Genomic DNA, 21,887 nt, shown 5'->3' on the forward strand with positions numbered 1-21,887 from the left:
TTTTTCACTTTCTCATCACAGCCAGGAGCAAATTACCTTTTTGGCACTCCATCAACCATTTTTTAGCTATGAATACTGTTTTACTATTCAAAGTTCTAAAATCAGGGTCAGCCTTGAAAGCATCTTTAACAAATGAGGAATGATCAAAAATGTTCTTCCTCCAATTGAGCTGAAATCAATGCTGTGAATTCATCAAATTCTTTGCAGATGCCTAGGGCTGAGACTAGATGAGTTATCAATAACAACGGCAGTACGCCACAACAAAGCGTACACAAAGCAATATATGTGATGCGTTGCCACTTGCCAAGTAGTACGATGTGGTCTCAACTGCTCAACATGCAGCAAATAATCAACAAACTCCAGCAGTGACTGTTCTTGAGAAACCTGAGGGAGGATGCAAATTGGACACATGACACACGTGAGACCTCTCGCTGTGAGGCTATCGTACAAAAACAAAGCAAAAAAAAAATAAAAAATTGCTCAATTTACAAAAAATATGTGAACGTTTTTCTGAGCTGCGGCTAGGGAACTCAAAGAATTCTTTTGAATGCTTTAGTGCAAGGCTGTCTTTTTTACTGTGTGCTGTAGAACACAATAGAACAAATGGAATCTTGAATACTAATCGGTGCCTAAATAATAACGTTAATTGAAAAGGAAACAAAATGGAATGGAATATTGTTATGTCATTAAGAATATTAGCATAGCATACGTGATGGAAGCTGGACCAGTCTCATTTGCGTTGTAAGGTTTGATGATGTAATCCATTGGAAATTGCTAATAGTTTTGGGGGAAACAGCCTTACATGTTTTTTTTTTTTTTTTTATTGGCCCTATGACTGGACAATGATCTGTCTGGGGTCTACTTGAAGGATAGGCTGCAGCTCACCCATTTGTGAACATCAGACACAAATTGACAGTGATATATGATCATTTCTGATGGGAAAAGCTACAAGAAATGAGCATCAGGTCAGGGCAAGATAAACAGGAAAAGCTGCATTAGACTGAATTAGACTTCTGAAGTGATCAGATACACTGCGGGGATTCAATGTTTGAAATACTCTACTTTTACTTTGGTTTACATTTGATGAAAGGAGGAGGAATTTAATTGCATTTGTTGCTCAAAGATCAGAAGATTAGGGTATGGTGCCAACAGCCACAATTACAACATACAAGACTTTTAACATCTCACCAGATTTTAGGGCAGTGAGTCTGTTAAGGAATAACTCAAAGAGCATGCTTTATCTTTGACTTTTTTTTTTTTTTTTTTACATTTTGCTATGTTAACCATTAAAATTTGAGAAATATATTGATGACCATACAACCATAATATGAACTTTATTGAAACAAAGCAATTCGCATGTCTCCGTTGTGTGCTTCCCTGTAGAATCGTGTCACAACAGAATGTGGAAGAAAATGTACTGTATTGAATTGAACAATACAAAAATGTATTTCTGTCAAATGTGTTGTTTTTGTTCTAGCCCCCCACCCCCACAAAAAGGGGGAAATATTTATTTTGCAATTGCTATTATTTCAGCAAATATAGATTTTTGTTTTCGTGCATGTATCTTGGATGAATGGAGAGTGGCAAACTGTGAATTTCGCAGTTTACAAAATTACCGCTAGATGTCGCAACATTCAAAATGTAGGGTCAAAAAAACAACAGAAGTCAACGAAGAGGAAAACGCATCACATTTAATTGTGGGTAATGTAGTGTTTGAAACGTCATTCTCATTACATGTTGATTCTTAAAAACTACATTTCCCTAACACAGCAACAAACCAGCTTTGTTTTGAATCCGAAAAGCCGAGGGGTGACAATTCAAAATGTTGTGCGCTCGTTCTTTAAATACGAATTAATTTTGTGACCATGACACTTGCTTGCGCTGCATTCTAAAATACGTTGTCTCGATGCCCGTGATTTAATCGAACGCCATCAAACAACAGCATACGTAAAGCCGCAAATCTTGACAGGTAACTACACAGAACTACGTATATTCAAAATGAAACACGCACAAAAACATTGCTCTTGCATATGGGACAGCTTTAGGACCATGCATTTTCTTTCATGAGCTGTAAATGGAAACCCGAAGATACCTGGAGCAGAACAGTCTATAGGGTTTTATTTATAGCAGCTCTTATGAATACATAAGGTGAAGACCCTTGAAAGCAAAAACATGTTTTGTTAAATTGGCTCTCCAGAAAGAAGCATGCCAAATTTGTCATCATCATGGTGAAAAATCTAGCTCGCTTCTCCTTTCAAATGGGCGTGATCGCTGAATGCGCTGAAAGCACGCCTCGCTCAACTGTTAATGGTCAATCCAATATTACTACCGTGGAAAACGACGATAGCATGATGTCGAATTGCAAGAAGGTACGTACACCTTCCAAAGTGAAAAGCTGTGCTGTGCAAGCTATGCAATCCAACCAAACAACTATTCAACTCGAGCTTCAACTTGGAGGAAGAGCCTTAAGACCTTTTCACATCGCACTCAGCAGGAAAGATGGACGAGTACTGTATGCCACTACTCATTGCTTTTTTTGTGTGTGTTCTTCGACACACAGACGCGCCAGCATGGAGTTTCCAGATGATTTTAACCAGTTGGAGCTTATAAATACACACAGCCATCTGATTCCACGAGGGGCTAATAGCCTCTGGACTGGGAGTAAGGACGAAGAGGGAGAAACGGAGGATGAAGAAGTCCATAGTGAGGAGTGGTACCTACAAAAAGAAGAAAGTCTCAAAGACAAACCAGCAGAACTCATTCTCTGGGCTGCAGAAAACAATCGTGTAAGAATTTCAGTTTATGTAGACTATCGTGTTTAAAATAAACGATATGTATCTGGGTTGCGTTCATCATTGAAGTGCAGAGATAGGTCACACATACAGTAAGTCCTAGCCTTCAAGTCCCAAGTCCTTTTGTCTTGGACATGTCAAGTCAATTATCCCTTTAATCATATTTACAATTTCATATGCCGGGTTGTTTCCCTTGAATTACAGCGAGCACTCATTCGCTCGTCCGTCTCTACGAATTGCCGTCACGTGCGGCGGTTCGTTGTCATCACCCTCCGGTTACTGCCACCAAGTAAGGCGACTGCCGAGGTTCTGGAATATCAGAGGCTGACGACAATGAGCCGCAGTAACGTCGCAGCCTTGCTCCATTCTATCCTTACAGATCCAAAATGTGGAATGGAAAAGTGACCACTTGAGGCTGAGCAAAACAAAAGCCAAACAATGCGATTGTTGAAGGCCAAATGATGCGAGTGGGCCTTGGGCACCCCTGGTGTACTTCATTTTTTGAAGTAGATTGCTAAAGAACATAGTGCATTGCTCATGGAGCACAAATCCTGTGGAGTCAATCATTTTGCAGGCACTTTTTTTTTTTTACTGCTACCTGAGAGCAATTACTATGCAGCCAGAGAGTAAACCATCCATTATCGATTGCCTCACAGGTGTCCACAGTCCAAAGATTGTTATCGGCAGAGGTCTCGTTGGTGCACAGCAGCGACGATGATGCTTACACCCCCCTGCACCGGGCGGCCTATAGCAACCACATGGCCGTGGCCGCTTCCTTGCTGGCTGCGGGCTCTAAGGTAAACTCTCGCACCGTTGATGGTTGGACGCCCCTCCACAGCGCGTGCCGCTGGGGCCAAGTCACCATGGCAACCTTGCTCCTGCATCACGGCGCCGATGTCAACGCGCAGACCAACGGAGGTCTCACGCCTCTACACTTAGCGGCCTCGCACAGCAGTTCGGCCAAAAGTGACTGGCGCCACACTTTGGAGCTCCTCCTCTCTCAGCGCCACCTGAAGGCGGGGCTTCGCAGTTACAGCGGGGAGAGCGCCAGTGAGCTGGCTCGACGTAGCGGCCCCTATCACTTCCTCTTTGAGATGGTAGAAGACTGCGCTAGTATACTTCCCAGCCTGTGAATGTTTTCTTCAAGACCTCAGAGGTAACCCTCGGACAAATTCTTGGTAACTGTTTTAAAATCTCTTTAATAATGCCAAACTGCATATTGACAGAATTGAAATTCAATGTGCTGAAGATTCAACTTTCACATGATAAATGTTTGCTGAACTAAAGCTGGCAAATTTGTTTTTCCCTATCCTTTTTATTTTGACCCTGTCCTTTCCTCTCAGAAGAATCAAAGGCCATCAGCTGATAATGAAAGTTTTTGCTTCTCTTCAGACGTCTCAGACATTTTGGAGGTTACAGTAATGCTAAAAAAAAAAAATGGTCCTGTCTGTGGTGACAAATAGTCAGTTTGCGTTTTGTGTATCTTTGGAAATGAACTGTGCTTTGAATCAATTGTTATTACGATATCACTCCTGACGTTTTCCAAGGCATGGTTTTCAAATATTGTGCAAAGCACAGGTCTGTCTCCTAGCAACCTGAGCACGTCAGACGCACAGGGCAATTGTGTTAACAATAAAGTAACACTGCAAGTCGAAGTACCTAATTAAAGTCATTGCCTACATATTCTGAACACTTGAACCAGCCCATACGCTAAAAAAAAACAGTCTAACTATAAGTGTTAAAAATACAGTGACTTCCTCTGTTTTTCAAACTGTAAGACCTCGCACTGATCTTTTGTGCGCTCCTGAGAATCAAACATCTGTCTGCGTAATTACAATTCGCTCAATAATAAATATGCACAGAAGCAACTGAAGAACGAGGAAGCGGAATGACTTGTTTTTGCCCCCCGGCTTTAACATCAGAAATGCAGATGAATGAGTCAGCCTGCAGGTAGTTGACCTCGTTTATGTCGTGTTTTATGGGTTCTTAATGAACGGACACATAATTGATTGCTTTTGAAATGATCAGAAGCGACTCTTGCATGTGTTGAGGATAACGTTTGAATTCAGTGTCGTAACGTTACCGCAATGCTGCCCTTACAAAAGCAGTACTGTCTCCCTACTGGTCACAAAACCTTGGGCATTACACTCCTTGAACTACTTTATGCAACATCCTCCATCTGTGGAATGAAATGACATAAAAAATAAAAAAAAAAGAGTACTTTCTTTCCCATTCTTTATGTTAATGAAGAAAATGGGGACCGTGTAGTCTGTCCATTTTTGAGAGCAACTTTAATGGATTTACATTCTCTAATCTCTTCTGAAGGGTTTTACCCAGACATGACCACCTGACAGTCCCAAAGATGAGACATACAAATATTCCCATAGCGCTTCAGGCAGTTTGACTTTTTAGCCCTCCTGCCAGAGAAAGCAATTGTCTGTTGAATGGCAGTGCAAACCATTTGATCTCAAATATGAGGTTTTTTTGTTGTTTTTTTGGTACAGATGCAGATTCACTTTGTTCATTTGGTAGTTCAGTTGTTGTGGCAACCTGCGCATATCTACCGGAGTCAATTAGAAATGCGAATGTAAAAGCAATTTGATATTCGCAGCCGCAGGGAAAAGTATTATTTGTTCCCAAGGAGGAAAACCCTTTAACATACAGAAAGGTCACTTGGTCCTGCCTTCTAATGAGCTCCCCTTTAGTGCATTTATAGTGCATCAGATTTTGATCTTAAATCAAAAATCAATGCTGTGAAAAACAGCAGTGCAGGAATTGATCTCTGAAGTTTGAAGCTATGACATACAGTAAATAAGACTTGCCGAATAAAGGTTAAGTGAGTCATAACATTGGTTGTTCCAAGACTGTGAGTCATAGTACCTGATGTTCAAAATAGTAAATTAATTCATCGTGGTACTCGCTGGGTTGGGTTGAAAATCTTGAAAAGAAGCTTTTCGTGACAACGTTCTTCTGTGACGTACATGGACGAAGGCTACTGAAAATGGTACGTTCTTTCTGTGGTCATCTTGCTCCCTGCATCTATGTCTAGAGTGAGTTATAATAGTAAACCTTATCCACCTATTGTGAACCCAAATCTGCATTTACTCAAAAATAAAAAAATTAAAAAAAAGATGCCACAAGAAAATCAGCCCACTGGCAACGATGAAACCCAATGTCTAAATTATGTCAAAATGTTGCAATCTCAAAGACAAAAATGTTGGTTCTCAATTATATGATGACATTTGACATGTAACAGTCTTCTAGAAATGGCTCCTTGTAAGTCTTTATCACTTAGCAGGCATATAAAAAAAAGTCACTGATAGGCGGTAGCACCGCCTCTATTGGTGAGGGAGGCTGGCAGGAAAGAGTAAAAGGAAATTGCAGTGAATGGATAATCAACACGGCCTCATGACAACATAATAGTGTTTTGTGTGTTTTCTATTCACTTCTTCTTAATTCATATTCATAATATACTCTCTGGAGTCTATCAGCGCACATTCCCTGAAATATTATTGTCTGAGCTCCTGTCACATTTGAAAATAAAAAGCATTCCTCTGCTGACAGCTTTTATAAAATGATTGACATCAGTTATGTAAGAATGTATGACCAAGCGCTAGCATGGAGTCAACGGTTTTCAATGCCATCTATGCGGGGCCAAACACTATCAAAAGCAGTGAGTGAATTTTTCAACTTGGATGAATGAATTGATTGTACCTATTTCCAACTGTGCTCTCCACTTTATAGCATGAGTCATTTATCATTTAATTCATTTTTGATCATTTTCATTTGATTTAATCTGATTTCAGTTTCCATGCATTGCACACACACACACTCACGAAGCCAACTAAAAACCACCACACCCCACTGCCGTGAACATATTTGATCCACCTCACTGTATTTGTACGGTCTCCATAAATGACGATTTTCTATATTTCAAGGAAGGATTTTGTCCTTTTTCTAAAGACATCCTGCGACGATAACTGCGTTGGGAGGGATAAGTGGAAGGATAAACGGTGGTGGGGGATGTGGAGGGCAAAATATGAGAGATTGCAACACTGGAATAGATGACAGCTGTGTATGACTCATTAAAATACTCAAAGCCACTGCCATTGAAGTCTAAAAACACACAAGAAAGGTAGCCCTGTAGCAGAGGTTACTTCTGATCAACTTTTACGAAAGGAGAGGAGATGGCAAAGCTTACAGACCCTCAAGAGTTTCCCCCAAGTGATTCGGTTACAATATTTAAAAAATATAGTACAGAACAGTATTTAGAAACAAACATGCATATAAATATAAACGTGAAATACACAGGAATATAACTTCAAGTGAAAAAGAATAGAAAAGGAAGCAAGCTAGAGATTTGCTTTATTTAATCTTTATTCAGAAAACCTGCAAATAGTCACCAGGGGGTGACATGCAATTTGTGGCCAAATGACAAAAATATTCAGATCACATTCACGGAGTGTCTAAATGGCTCGACATAGATGCTGAAGTAGTCGTGATCGGAACCTTGTTGAGGTCTTTACGGACAAATGATGTTGAGACATAGAGCAGCATAGAGATGTTATATTACAGTGACAATACTGAAAACCAGAAAATTGAACACTGGTAGGGGGTGATAGGAAAAGAATAAATCAAACTGTGGATCATTCTTGGAGTGATGAAGGATAAAGATTCTTCACTGGTGATTTATCGCTAAGTGTAAATTGAAGTCACTGTGAGTGTTCTTCAGATGCGTGTGAAGTATGGATTCTTGACACTTAAGACCAAAACAAGAAATACCAAAATGGAATTAAAGTGAAATTTGTTTAAAATATACATTATTTCTTTTTACTTACCCAGAACAAAAGCAGAGAATAAAGACGACTATATTGTACCTTTTATCATTGATTTTTAAAAGGCCAGCTATTCACCGAACGATGGCGTCACACAGTTTGAAGAGCCGATGTGCAAAGAAGTCAAATTTGTTGACTACAGTGAAGCACTGGAGTCAAGCTACGAAGTAAGCTAATGCTAGCGTTAGCAAGAAGCTAACGAATGCATTTAACACATTTGTGTTCCCAAGAATAAAACAACACCTTTGATGCAATTCATCTGATACAACTACTCAAAATATATCCACAAGTGACAATATAGAGCGCTAAAATCAGCAGAAAGTGATGCAATGCCATGAAAACGAGGGCATCATAGACACATAATAATATGAAAGTGAAATACAGCTGATAAAATGTGTGTCATCTCAAGCTTACCGCTTTACTGTGTCCGTTGTTTCCATAGATTGAAGGAATTGAACCCTCAATGAAACTTAGTCTTTGGGCAAATCCTTCTCTGTAGTGACAATATATTGGGATTTCTCAAACACTCAACTTTTAAAATGCTTCACAAAGACAAGCAGATGTGGGAACTTCGTCATGAAAATTTTAACCAGGCACTGTTTTGAGGTTTGTGTGTATTATTTCATCCAACAACGGAACATTTCGAGCTCTCCACTTCGGAATCCTTGAGGTGTTACCTTGGACTACAAAAGTCTCTTGAGTAATAAAGATGGCGGATTTGTGAAACCGTTTGGCTGCACCCATTGCCTTGTTTGGTAGTGCCGCCCCAAAGACTGTGACGTAGGCGATAAAAATACATAGTAATAGAAAATGGATCAAATAGTTGCCCAATAAAATGTATTTAAAAGATAAAAAAAAAAGTGGATTTTCCATGATATATCTCCTGTAATACTGTTTTCGTTGTCCCAAATAAAATCAAATAAAAACTACTACTTCATTGGAAATGGGTTTGAAGAGAAGAACCAATGGGAACATCATTTACAGGGATGTCTATTGAATAACAAATGCTTGCTTTGTGGTGCACTTTGAATGGGGAAGAAGAAAAAAAGAATAGTTAAAGTCCTGTGAAAACTGTATTTTCCAAATTAGAATTGAAAGTTAAAGATCATATTTACAAAATAATAAATAAATCACAAGACATAGGGCTTTAAAGTTTTATAAGACTTATAAAAAGAAAACATAACAACCAAAGCATGTCAAACTGTTCGTTCGTTTGTTTCTCTGAGAAGTATTTACAAAACAGTATTATATACAGATAGTAATGACTCAGAAATGAAGGAGGCTACATATAGTGTTTTTTTTTTTATAGTGATAATATATTTTTTATATACAATGTAGATAGCAAGGACTGGCAAAACAGATTCAGCAAATTTGAATTAACTTTAAGCATCCATCTTGGGTTTTCACAGACTCTTGAATTATGGATGAAGAGATTCTTTAATGCAAAGTTCAGCTGCAACTGAAAAATAAGCCATAACAGACATTCCAACTAAGATGGAAACGCAGAACAATCACTTTTCAAAGTTTGTAACTGCCTACGCTTGAAGGAACATAACACGAGGACGGGTCTCATAAAATAGATATCCTGCCTGTAGGCCGATATTGTTGCACATTTTACTGCTGTGGATAACCATTGTCGCAGAAAAACAACAACACCGTTCCTCAATGATGAAACTGCGAAAGGGAGAGTGGACGTACACTGGTCCAAACAGCTTTGATAAAGGTTCTGTGAGTGGAAGTTTGAACAAAACATTGCAGGTACTGCAAACCTCACAACTAAACATTCTGATATCACATTTACTCTCACATGAAATGTACCACTTGCAACTTTGGAATTGCTCGCAAAATGTAATGTACCTCCATTGAAAGATTTTAGAAGGTTAACTAATTGAATCGTAAATAGTAGACGTACCATAACTTTATTCAAATGTAATAATACTAAAGGCAACACTGAGGTCAACGGCACGAATAGAAGAAATAAATGCATTTGGATTCTTCTACTCTAACAATGAACGTTTTTCTCTACCTCCATTGAAAGAAACGCGGGTGTCTGTGTTAAACTTCCAGTTACATGGACCCCTAATGCTACTTTATCAAACAACAGTGTAGAGATTAAATGCGGCACAAGTTTACACATTAAAGAGATGTCCAAATGGAACAGTGTAGGCTGCAGTCATTGCCATGTATTGCCTAGCACTGCTGTTTTACCACAATAGAGATTTAAAAAAAAAAAAAAAATAATACTCTCCCTCCCGCCTCCTCTCTCAGCACACAGTGAGGGGCAGCGGTTCGCTCTCACGCCGCTGATTCTTCTTCAGGAGCTGAATGCGATTGTGGCAATAAAACTTAATGGCCCGCCAGTCCCGTTGGTTGCTGACCAGCAGAGGGCATTGTTGCAGACAACGCTCACAGTCGGCTTTAGCAGGTACGCGCAGCTCATTGATGTTTTGGGTCAGGTGTTCCTCCACTGCAGCGCGCTCTGCCTCGGACCATGGACGCTTTAGAACGCCACGCTTCCCTGCCAAAAGACATTTGAAGGAACACAAAAAAGGTTCATCCATAGTGGTCAGTGATGGAAGCAGGGGCTGATTGCAAATGTTTTTTGGCTCATTGTAAATATTTGTTTTAAGTGATGCCTATAATCATATGTATTTATATTTCTCAAAGGACTATCAGCTGCTGTATGTTTAAAAAGGCTAACGCATCAAATTGCAGAAAATATATTATGTAATGTTTTGGCACCATCTTGTAGCATCTTGATGCCACCGCATGATGTTGAATTGTTTTGAGCTTCACTCCCTTTACTGCCATCTTGTCATTAACATTTTGATTGAAATATTCAAGAAATTATTCCCATCCCGTTTAGCATTAGGATGGGGTCCCTGATCAACCAAAAGTTTGAGAACTCTGTAACGTCATGTGATCCAAATACAATGTCTTACCCGAGCCTCTCCTTCGACTAATTGGCAGTAGAGGAGGAATAGGTGGAGCATCTGGCTGGGTGTTTTTGAGCTTCTTAGGTCGTCCCACTCTGCCATTGTTCTTGCCCTTCCTCACGTACAGCAGGGTCGGAGTGGATTTTGGAGCTGAGGCAATGGTGGGGGAATCTGGCTTCTCCGTTACTTGCTCCCCTTCTGATTCTGCCTCTGAATAAGAGTCTGCGGAGTTCCCTGACATAACTGTGAATGAACAAAGAGGAAAGGGGCGACTTCAGTAATCTACCATTATTGAGCCAAGGCACACATTTTATAAACCATCTCAAAGAGCTCCACTTGTCAAAAATAACAGGAAAGAACATTACTGTCTTCTGCCATCTAGTGGAAGACCATTGAATTGTTCAGCCTGCCAATTTCTTTGAGACCAAATAAGTGAAATTGCATGATTTCCCATGGCACACCCTATGATCTCTCACAGTGGCAGGCAATCAACAACAATCAAACACCTCCCATTTATCCGAAGGCAACGATAAATATCATCAGTGTCCCTCGTGTGGTCCGACTCACCGTCCAGCTCCAAGCAGATGTGGTTCAGGCTCATGCCTCTGAAGAGAACGCCATCTCTCTCTCCACACAGCACAACACGGCCCACTCTGCCCATTAGACCTGGATCTTGGCCAATTCCGGCACAGTTCTGTGTCACGTGGTACTCCCTCTCCAAGAAGTGCTCCAGCCTTTCCACCGCACCACCTCCCGGCTGTCCCGGCTCCTCTCCTTCTCCGAGAAGCAGCAACTGGGTCAGGATGGCCACCTGCCGCCGTACCCTGGTTTGGGTGAGGGCTCTGGGATTACGGGTGCCGCTGGAGCGGGCCAGGCTTCGGAGGAGGTCTGTGCCTCGCAGTGGCGTGGCAGGGGAGTGGTAGGGCCTGGCGAAGACGTAAGGGTTGACCGGGTCGACACCCACGTCTTGGCGCGTCTGCAGGAGGATTTCCAGGCAGGGCTCGCAGTGAGGGGGCAGAATGAGGGGCTGGATGCGCCCACGCTTGCCCTGGACGCCGACCCGCGGGAGGTGGGAAAGAACCAGCCGCTCAAAGGGAGACAGTGAGGCCTCCAGAGGGGTGAGAGCAGGGGGAGAGCCAGGGGGTACGGGAATGGGGCACTGAGGAGTGACACGCGCCCGGTACTCTGTGATAGACAACTTGGAGACCTCGCACTCCCGCCGTCGGTTGTACAAGATGAGGAGAGCGAGGCTGGAGTGGCATAGGAGGCGCCAGGCCTCGGCTGACTGCAGCTGGCGAGACAGCGACAGGAAGGCCGAATGCTGCAGCCGGCGGAGGTACAGGACGAGGGACGACAAAGACGACAGAAGGGGCAGCATCTGGTGACGCCCGGAACTGCGGGAAAGCCAGACAGCAAAGTGAGCAGGATTACAAGTCACTTTTTTTTTTTTTTTTATTGTATTTTGGCAGTTACTGACACTTATTCAGGTGCGACTTGTATAGATTGAAATTAGAACAATCCCCAACCCCTAACTGTTCCGTTGGATTTGTAGTTTACGCTTTTAACGACGGAAAGGTTTTAGTTTAAAAAAAGGTTTATATTAACGAGAATCTGATTCAAGGCCAATTGACGGCATTTCTTAAGTGTTACCTTAACGAGTCTTTTTCCTTATCCTCTGTGCCACTTTCATCTTCCACGTTCATCACACCATTATCTTCCTCTTCATCCTCCTCTTCTTCCTCTTCCTCCATTTTTTGTTTCGGTATCTCTTTGGACAACTCGTTTCTGAAGGACTGAGCGCAGCCGACCTCGACGTCCTCCTCTTTGGGCTTCTTTGCCTGCACGACCTCCATGACTTCTTCATCTTGGTCGTCATCCGGTCGTTCTTTCTTTAGTCTCCTCCCTCCTCCCTTTCTGGGCAGAGTCACAGCCACCGGGGGCGGGCTCCTCTTCAGGACCGACACCGCCACAGCGTTCTGCCCTCGCGGAGGCGTCGCTGCAGATGAAGCCGGGGCCGGCGGTTGTTTGGCTGCGGTAGGAGGACATAGGGAGAGGTCCTGAACACCGCTCTGTTCTACTCGGCTCTCTGTCGCGCCAGGTGACGCCGCCGTATCGTGAAGACCGTGGGCTGCGGTGACATTTGTGTTATGCGTGTGCAGGCGGGGCATCTGAGTGTAACGCTCCACGAGGGCAGAGCAGACGTCCGGCTGGTGGGCGTGGTGTTTGTCTAAATGGCGGCCCAATGAGCGGAAGTGGCGCCCGCAGTACTCACAAGTTTGGCGCATGGAATCAATGGACACACCTCCTCGAGGGACGTCCGTGTTACTCGTGCTGTTGGGGCTGAGAGGAGCGGGAGCTTTAAACATGGGCTTGGTTGAGGTGGAAAAAGAGGAACTGGGAGAAGGGAGAGGACGACTGGAAGAGGCAGGTGCGGGTTGCCCTGACAGAGTCCGAGGGTGTGTCTTTTTCCTCGAAGGGGTACCACGCCTCTTCTTGCGCCGGCGTGGGGTACGCCCGCGGGGGCTTGCATTGTCCTCATCTCCTGCATCGGACTCACTGGCATCAGAATGAGAGATGGGTGAGGAAGAGGGGGAAAGGGACCAAGAGGGGGTGACATAGTCCTGGTACTGTTGCTGCTTTTTCACTCGCTGGCTGGCGGACACGGGCTCGTCCTCCTTAGAGAAACAGACACGGAAAGACACGGTGTTTGATAATAGTCAGATGGTAATAGTTGATGTGGTAAAAAATAAAATTATGTGCATGAATCAAAACAACTTAGAAGAACGGTGATTCAAAAATGGTCAAATTTGCAAGTAAACATTACCAGGAGAACATCTACCTTTTTGACGTTGTTATTCTCCATATCAGAGTTACACTCATGTTGTGCTGGAGACATGGAACCACGGAAACCCTGAGGAACACAGATTATTAATGTCTGCCTGATGATGAAATTTGATTGACCTAAATCGAGTCTTTATCAAAGCTTAACACTCGCATTGGATTTCTTCCAAGACTTTTGATAATGAATATGATTTTGAGAGAAATTATGCTCTCCTTTCTTAACCACTATCCTCACAATGTGAATTTACTTCTTCGAGTTTAAATGGAAGTGGCTATCATCATTTTGTGGGGAAAAACAGGATCTATAAAAAAAAAAAACAGGATTTAATGGAAGCCATTAAAGAAATAAATATCAGCCACTAACAATGGTTACAGTTAAGCACTATAGGTAGGTGTTGTAGCGCAGTCGTCACCATGGTAACCCCATGCCCTAGCTTAGTGTGCACGTGTGTGTTTGTAGTGTTTGTGTGTGCATACACCTGTGTATAAAAAGCAATGTGCAACTGAACCCATTGTTGCCTCCTTGATGCGATCAATCTCTAAGGTGAATTTTTTATGGTTACAAATGATCCAACACACAACATTTATGCTGAAAACATACAAATGTGTGTTTTCAATTCACATGCAAATAGAAAACTATAGCAGGTCGCATATGGCAGCGCAACACATTTGTTCCCAGAGATAGTCAGCACAGAGATGAGGTTTCAGCTGTTGTTTTGGCACTAACATTGAATTGTGTATTAATTACCTTCACATTAATACCTTTGTAAAACATTTGGAGGTTAACTTAAAAGACAAGGTCTTCATTACAGCCCAATGACTGCAGGGATTTAGAGCTAGAAAAATCGAGGTAAAACAAAAATAAAAAAAGTGTTATGTGAGCAGCATGAGCTTTTCCATTCAATTTGGTCTGCTAATGTTTTTGTATTGTTAAAGCTCATTTTTCCCTGGGTGACAGTAAGATGAAGGTAAAATAGTGATTTAAGTCAGAAGCCGTTTTGTTTGAGTTCTATTCAAGTACTTAGTAATAAAATAATAGTTATTTGAATACTTGAACGTACTGACCAGGTTCTCGCCCCATTCGGTCAGACTGTAGTCCACAGTGATCTCCTCTCCTTTGGTGATGTCTCGGATGGCAATGACCACCAGTCGCACTTGGCTGCCACAGTGAACCTCTCTGATGCGGCAGTTAGGGGAAGGTGGGAAGGAGCCGGTTGCCGGGGCGGTCGCGGAGGCGACCGGGGCGGTCGGTGCTGTCGATGTTGGGGTCACTGAAGGGGCTTGAGCGGAGGTCGCCGGGACAGGAGCGGGCACTGGGGTTGGGGTCCGAGCTGAAGAAGAAGCCGGCGTGGAGGCTGAGCTGGAGCTAGCCTTAGATGTGTTGGAGATTTTCTCATGAGTCGGCTCTGATGGACCACTAGAAGAAAAGGCAGCAGCAACTTTTTAAATGTAAAATGATAGACTATTGCTGCTTAGCTCCCATGTTATTGAACTGGTTCTCTTCTTTTGAATATCAAAACAATGATATAATATATAAATTAATTCATAAATAATGTGCATTCTTTCACCAGGACACAAAAAATAACACATTAAATAGACGCATTGTCCATCAGCCTGAATGGTTTGTCTCCTATCGGCAATTGGACTAGCGACCAAAGATTTTGGGTGTGTGTGTATCCTCCCACTTGCCCTAAGTCAGCTGTGATGGGCTCCAGCTCACCCTCAACAACATAAGCACTGGAAAATGGGCGGCTGGATGGACGGCAATAAGGATATCATGAGATAACCACCACTTACCATCTGTTGGGAGATGGTTGTGTCTTGGGGACAGACCCGTCTACTGCGGGACGTTTACTCTCAGCTGCTTCCTTACGATCACCTGATAAGAGTTACAGCAATCCTTGTAAAAAGGGTTACAAGTACGCACAGACCCACTCAAACAAACAACTACACTAACCAACACACACACACACACCCTATTCTTCTCGATCACATGCACAGCTGCCCGTATGTACAGAATCAGACACTAACACACAGAAGTAGGTCACACTCAATTGAACTAGCTCCGCCTCTAACAATCCCACGAGCAGATGCACACACACACACAAATACAATTGCACGTCATCAGGAAAATGGCATGTACACACGCACTTCTGCTGAGTGTCTGCTCAGAGTTGTTCTCCTCCTCTGCGGACGTGACAAAGACTTTCACGGGTGTCCCTTTCCGTTTTCTTCCGCAGCCACGCCTGGAGAACACACACATACACAATTTGTATTTAGTCAATCAGATCATTGATCAATGAGCTGTTGACCGTCTAAGAGATTGATACGATTGGTCTTGGGTCGTTCTCATAGAAGCTAATAAAATACAAACTAACAGCAATAAGGACTCAATAAATAGATGAAAACTATTTTGCTGGGTGCGTGGAGTGCATCTTCTTTAATAGCCTAACTTGAAGATTGTTTTATTTCCACAAGAGGTGGAGAGCTCAACAAAACACTTGACACACAAGTAACCACCGTTATATGTGAAGCTACGAGAATAAACATCGATTTGATCTTCAGGTGACTTGTACCAATCTCTCAATGTCTTTCCTTAACTTTCATTTCTATGACACTGAAGCCCCTGTAGAGTAGACCATAAAAAGATTGTGTGTTGGATTTAGAAACATCCATCACTGTCCATAAAATTGTGTGTTGCAGACATAGGGAGATCTAGAAATTATAAAAAATATACATGTTGGTGTGGGGTAAGACTTCAATAAAAGAAAAAAGGAGCACAAGAGAAAGCAAAGTGTGTATAGAGAAGAGAGAGAAAGTGTCATTCAGCACAGATATCAACCAGAACCACAGTCGTCGTATTGATCCAATCCACTCCACTCCCATCTGGACTCTTGTGTGCGTGCAACGACTGACCACATCAATCTGCTCGTGTCTCTCTCTCTACTGCCCCTTCTGGCCGTATGAGGCCGGATTTTCTCTTTCAAATCATCATTTGAAATGTGATTTACAAATCCATGTAAAGCAATTCATGCATTTGTTCAAGAGTGGGCACCCTAAAGTGTAACAAGTTGGCTTTTCCTCAATTAAGAGAATCAATTTATGTATTTCCAATGGCTAGAGAGAGTGACTACACCCATATTCAAATGGCCGTTCCATCATCCACAGTGTTTATTCTGTTGGGGCCACGGGGGAGCTAGAGAGACGTTGCAAAGACGCACCCTCGACTGGTCGCCTGGACAAACGCAGGGGTTCTAAAACCGGGGTCCTTGGGCTGTATCTGTATAATGAATAATTACCTCCTTTTTGCTCGATTAACCCAACATCAAGGTATGAATTACAAGACTTTATCCTTCAGTGTTTGTTTGACTTTACATTTTGAAAAACAAATGTGTCAATTATATTTTTTGAGGGCGTATTTGAATGTCAATATCAATCTCTCTATTTGAAGTCATGTCATTTGTGGACGCTGTGCATGTTTGAAATGGTTATGGCTAAGTCATGGATTTAGTCAAGGTCCTTTTCATTTAGGTTGGAAAGTTGATCAACAAATCATTGTCACAAACACAACCCTTTGTTTTGATATATTAGTGCTGCTTTTGAAAATAACTCCCTTTGACCTGTAGAGGGAGACACTGACACAGTGGCCACTTCCTTCGTCACCTGTAGAATAATAAAGTTGTCAGCATTCAAGGCGACGCCAAGTTGACTTGTGTGCACCTCACTGAGCTTGTGGCAACTTTCTTGCTTGTGTTTATATGACTTTGGCCTCCTTCAATCTTCTTCTCTCTCTCTCTCACCCTCATCATTGATTTGGTCTTTCTTCTGTCCTTGCACATTTCGCTCCCTTCACTTCAACCCAACGCACACACAAAAATACACACAAGACTCACATGTGCATGAGCAAACAGACATACAGCTCACAGTCCACATGTGCGCATGTACACACGCACACACAAACACACACACACACCTCCCCCTTTCTAGCCCATATGCACACACACACAAACACACACTCACTCAGTGACACACACATACACACACAAACACACCCCTCCCTTTCAGGCTTACAGGCACGCAAACACACACACACACACACACACACACACACACACACACACACAAATATCCTCTCTCTAGCCAAGCTTGCACACACACACACACACACCCTCCCCCTTCACTAAAGCTCACAAACACACACACACACACACACTCACACACACACATACGCTCTCTCTCCCTCGCTCCCTCTCCCCCCCCTCTCTCTCGCTCTCTCACACACAAATAACCAAACCCACAGTCTCATGTTCCATCTCACTCTCTCTCACACACACACACACACACACACACACACACACACACACACACACACACACACACACACACACACACACACACACACACACACACACACACACACACACACACACACACACACTTTGTTTTTCTCTCAAACACACAATGGTGATCTAATACACAACCGGCACCTTCTCAAACGCACGTATAACTGCCGTGATAAATTGTGTAGTCATGTTCATTAATACACATTATTCATTCTCCTCTCCCACTCACAAACTAATACGACACGGACGTGCATGCACATATACGCACGCTAGGCACTCACACACATCCTCTTCATACACGCCAGCTGCATATATGACCAGATTAAACACAAACGCAGATACAAACTTACACCGTAAGCTTCATGTACACTTTGTTGTACACACAGAAACCTACACACACACACACACATATATATATATACACACAAAATCTTCCATAGTTAAACAGAAAAACACACGCACATCACCACCCTCATTCTTACATTTACCATACCACCCACACACAGGCATGCATGCACACAACTTTTGCTTGGAGCATGTGTACACACACACACACGCACACACACACACACACACACACACACACACACACACACAGACACGCAGTCACACAGACACACACACACACACACACACACACACACACACACACACACACATAGTGTCCTTCCTTCTTTCATAAACAAAGTAGATGCATAAACACAGTCTCCTTCCCTCCATATGACAAATACACACACTCGCACACATTGCCCTTGTCTAGTAGACCCACAAAGCTTCTGCCTGTCTCACCCCTCACTCACACACACACACACACACACACAAACAAACACACACCTCGCTTTCTTCCTGACTGCAGAACAAACACACACACAAGCAAACAACTACACAAAAAGTACACACACGCACACACACTAAACTGCATATGCACTAGCTACCAAGCCCTCTTTTTCAGTTTCCAAAACACACACACACACGGTTACCCTCCCCTTCAAAGCTTGCACGCACACAAGACGCACACACACACAGACACTCACCCGCCCCTTCAAAAGCTTGCACGCACACAAGACACACACACTTGCACACTCACACACACACACACACACACACACAAACACTCACACGCACACATACACTGCGTCACACACCCTCCCTTCTCTTTTCCTCTTAAACACATACACACACACTGTACTCTAGCTGCAACACACACCTTCCATCTTCTTTTTGAGACGCACACGAGCGTGAGCACACATATACACGCGTACACTAATGCACGATCTGGTTTTGTGTGTGCATCACAAACAGACATTGCACACCAGTCCTTGAAGCCATACACACTCTTCAGGTAGCACTTTTTACCTTGCTTGATGCTCAATTTGTCTATATAGTACACACAGACACACACACACACGCAACAGGTAAACACTAGATACTGATCATACAATTGATTATTGGCCCTTCTGATAAACCAAAACAATCCCTTAGAGTCACATACACTCACTCTCACACTCACACTGAGACTCACACTCTCTCTCTCTCTCTCTGTCTCACTCACTCACTCACTCACTCACTCACTCACTCACTCACTCACTCACTCACTCACTCGCACGCTCACACACACCCTCCCCCACTCATCAGACACACATGTACGTGCAAACACACACCCTCCCCTTCCTTGTGCCTCTAACACACTTCCCCTCTTTCGTTCTCTCTCTCACACACACACGCACACACAGCATTATTCACAAACACATACCATATATACACTATATATGTATATATACAAGATATACACTGTATATATATATATATACATACATACATACTATATATATATAATATGCCCCACTCACACGCATGCACACACATGTCCTTCATGTCACATGTCTGTGCGCCTTCTGACACATGGCAAACTCACCTATAGCACCCCATTCACATTGTCATTCAGCACAAACACAAAATTACACTCGCTCAATATCACACACACACAGACACTCATGCAAGCACGCACACACACGCATATACACAGGCGCACACACACACTCTTAGCTCTTTGTCACACACTCCTTGCACACTGCTCCCCCTCCCATCTTGCTCCCTCTGAGACACACACACGCATACACACACAGGCACACACACACAAAGACACACACAGGCACACAAAGATACACGCACACAAAGACACACACAGGCACAAACACACAGGCACACACACACACACACACACACACACACACATAGAGGCAAACACAGGCACACATACACACTCATGTCTGTCTCTGTCACGCACACACTCACTCCCCCTCCCATCCCTTACACACACTCCCTCCTCCTTCCTCTGCTCTCGCACACACAACCATGCAGCAACACACAAGCACACACACACACACACACATTTGCACACACACACTGCCCTGCCCTCCCCCTTCTCTCTCTTTCCCTCCCTTGCTCTCTCTCTCTAACACACACACTCAATACACACACACACACACACACACACACACACTGATATGCACAACACACGTTTCCATTACTTGAGAGGACATCACATTGACTTGCATTTATTTCTTAGCAAGCAGTCACTTCTGACTTAACCTTTGACCTTGCCCATACTTAACACATTATCTTAAACTTCAGCTCTGTCATCATCATTGTCATGGCAACCTGCTCCTGGACCCCAAAAGGCAAATGAGGGCCTCATAAGATGTGATGTATAAACAGATTTATGTCCCCATAGCATACGGATAACCACATATTCTCGCTCTTTTGAGCGCAAGCACACACACACACACACACACACACACACACACACACACAGAATCACAATCACACACACACACACACAGAGCTGCTCCTTTCTCTCCCCCCTCCCTTACGTGTGCGTGTCCTCTCCAACTCACACTAGCTCACCACGTACACGTTCACCCACGCGCGCACACACACACGAGCACGCACTTCCGCACACTCACGCGCGTCACACACTAACACACTCGCTCATAGAAAATAGTAATAGCAAACATGAAACTTTTTTTTTTACACACAACGGTGACTTTTGTAGAGTTTATGCACCCTGGACGTCAAAATACCAACATAGTCCAGCTGTAAATTGGGAAATGTAACACAATTTATTCAAAAACACATTTGACCTGTTCTGTTAGGGCTGTTTGGGTGTTAAGTTCACTGTCTTGTCGCACACACACGTGCGCGCGCGCACGCTCGCCACTGATGCGTTTGATGTAAATCGTAGAAAACAAGCGTGAAAACAAAAAAAGCGACTTCTCAGTGCGAGCGATTACAATTCATACATGTTTGCAACTTGTTGTCATAAAGAGGACACGCTCCGTCATACACGCGCATTACACACCCACACCGGGTCTCGCTGTCATTGGTGAACTGCGTGAAATGTTGGCCCCCGTGTTTTGGTCCTAACGGTGACGGTTAAACGGCCAACTCACCCGCGCGGCAGCGCTGCCGCTTTGACGCCGTCTCCGTCCCTGTCATGAGCGTGTGTCTCTCGGTACTCGTGTGGCGACCGGTCGGTCTCCGCCATGTCCGCCGCTCAGCCTCTCTCGCCTGAGCCGCCGCTCTTCAGCTGCTCAACTGGCTCTCACCAAGGTTATTACAGACGATTCCACTATGGCAGAGCGTAGGGGTAGTACAAGGCCCATACCCGGGGAAAACGGTATTCACTTTAGGATTTTTACACGGCTCAATACGGCAAAAGCAGGGCGGGTGGCTAATTATGAAACTACCACTCAAAACGACACTTTACCGATGTAAACAAAGAAGTCGTATACTACATACAAAGGTGATCGTCACCTCCATGACGGATTGGACGTGCCCACAAAGCTGCTGAAGGGCGGGGGGAGTACACAGCATCTTCGTAGTGATTCGCGAGTATACTTTTCAATGAGTCGTCACAATAAAATGATGTAAACCGATCAACAGTCCACCTATTATGAATAAACGCTTGAAAAGGCACAGAGAAACACGTATTTCATTGTTTTGTTTTTCTTTATAGCATGCGTTCATTTTATTATTATTATTAGAAACCTCTCCAAATGTTTCTTCCTGCGCATTTCAAAATTCAATTGGGATAGACTCAAATGATCGACATCAACTTATACTGTTATAGCCACATGT

The 21,887-nt window shown here is 43.3% G+C and overlaps 2 protein-coding genes across 5 annotated transcripts; one reads left to right on the forward strand and one right to left on the reverse strand.

The window, feature by feature from the left end:
- Positions 1-1,756: 1,756 nt before the first annotated feature.
- On the forward strand, positions 1,757-4,441 carry ankrd49 (ankyrin repeat domain 49). Of its 4 annotated transcripts, none has more exons than XM_085912686.1 (4): positions 1,757-1,969; positions 2,561-2,786; positions 3,449-3,948; positions 4,136-4,441. In XM_085912686.1, the coding sequence occupies exons 2-3, from the start codon at positions 2,571-2,573 to the stop codon at positions 3,923-3,925; spliced, it is 693 nt and encodes a 230-aa protein (XP_085768812.1). In that variant the 5' UTR covers positions 1,757-1,969; positions 2,561-2,570; the 3' UTR covers positions 3,926-3,948; positions 4,136-4,441. The 4 variants fall into 4 exon arrangements, with proteins under 4 accessions (XP_085768812.1, XP_085768813.1, XP_085768811.1 ...); XM_085912687.1 differs by having other exon boundaries at positions 4,139-4,441; XM_085912685.1 differs by having other exon boundaries at positions 3,449-4,441.
- Positions 4,442-8,767: 4,326 nt separating this feature from the next.
- On the reverse strand, positions 8,768-21,524 carry LOC147056950 (uncharacterized). Its single transcript, XM_085912761.1, has 9 exons — positions 21,200-21,524; positions 15,556-15,650; positions 15,202-15,283; positions 14,470-14,821; positions 13,403-13,474; positions 12,214-13,238; positions 11,131-11,957; positions 10,570-10,806; positions 8,768-10,145 (listed from the first exon to the last, which is right to left on the reverse strand). Exons 1-9 carry the CDS (start codon positions 21,292-21,294, stop codon positions 9,892-9,894), a joined length of 3,039 nt encoding a protein of 1,012 aa, XP_085768887.1. The 5' UTR covers positions 21,295-21,524; the 3' UTR covers positions 8,768-9,891.
- Between the last annotated feature and the right edge of the window lie 363 nt (positions 21,525-21,887).

This window comes from Syngnathus leptorhynchus, chromosome 5, assembly GCF_054491065.1.
Source record: "Syngnathus leptorhynchus isolate UIUO chromosome 5, UIUO_Slep, whole genome shotgun sequence".
NCBI classification, from domain to species: Eukaryota; Metazoa; Chordata; class Actinopteri; order Syngnathiformes; family Syngnathidae; genus Syngnathus; species Syngnathus leptorhynchus.

Excerpts from the sequence above, each read along its gene's own strand:
- LOC147056950 (XM_085912761.1), bottom strand. The coding sequence starts at position 21,294 with ATGGCGGAGACCGACCGGTCGCCACACGAGTACCGAGAGACACACGCT. Across the intron at positions 11,958-12,213 it reads AAGGAAAAAGACTCGTTAAG|TTCCGGGCGTCACCAGATGC; the intron begins GTAACACTTAAG and ends GCTTTCCCGCAG. Across the intron at positions 10,146-10,569 it reads TAGTCGAAGGAGAGGCTCGG|GGAAGCGTGGCGTTCTAAAG; the intron begins GTAAGACATTGT and ends GTCTTTTGGCAG.
- ankrd49 (XM_085912685.1), top strand. The coding sequence starts at position 2,571 with ATGGAGTTTCCAGATGATTTTAACCAGTTGGAGCTTATAAATACACAC. Across the intron at positions 2,787-3,448 it reads GGGCTGCAGAAAACAATCGT|GTGTCCACAGTCCAAAGATT; the intron begins GTAAGAATTTCA and ends ATTGCCTCACAG.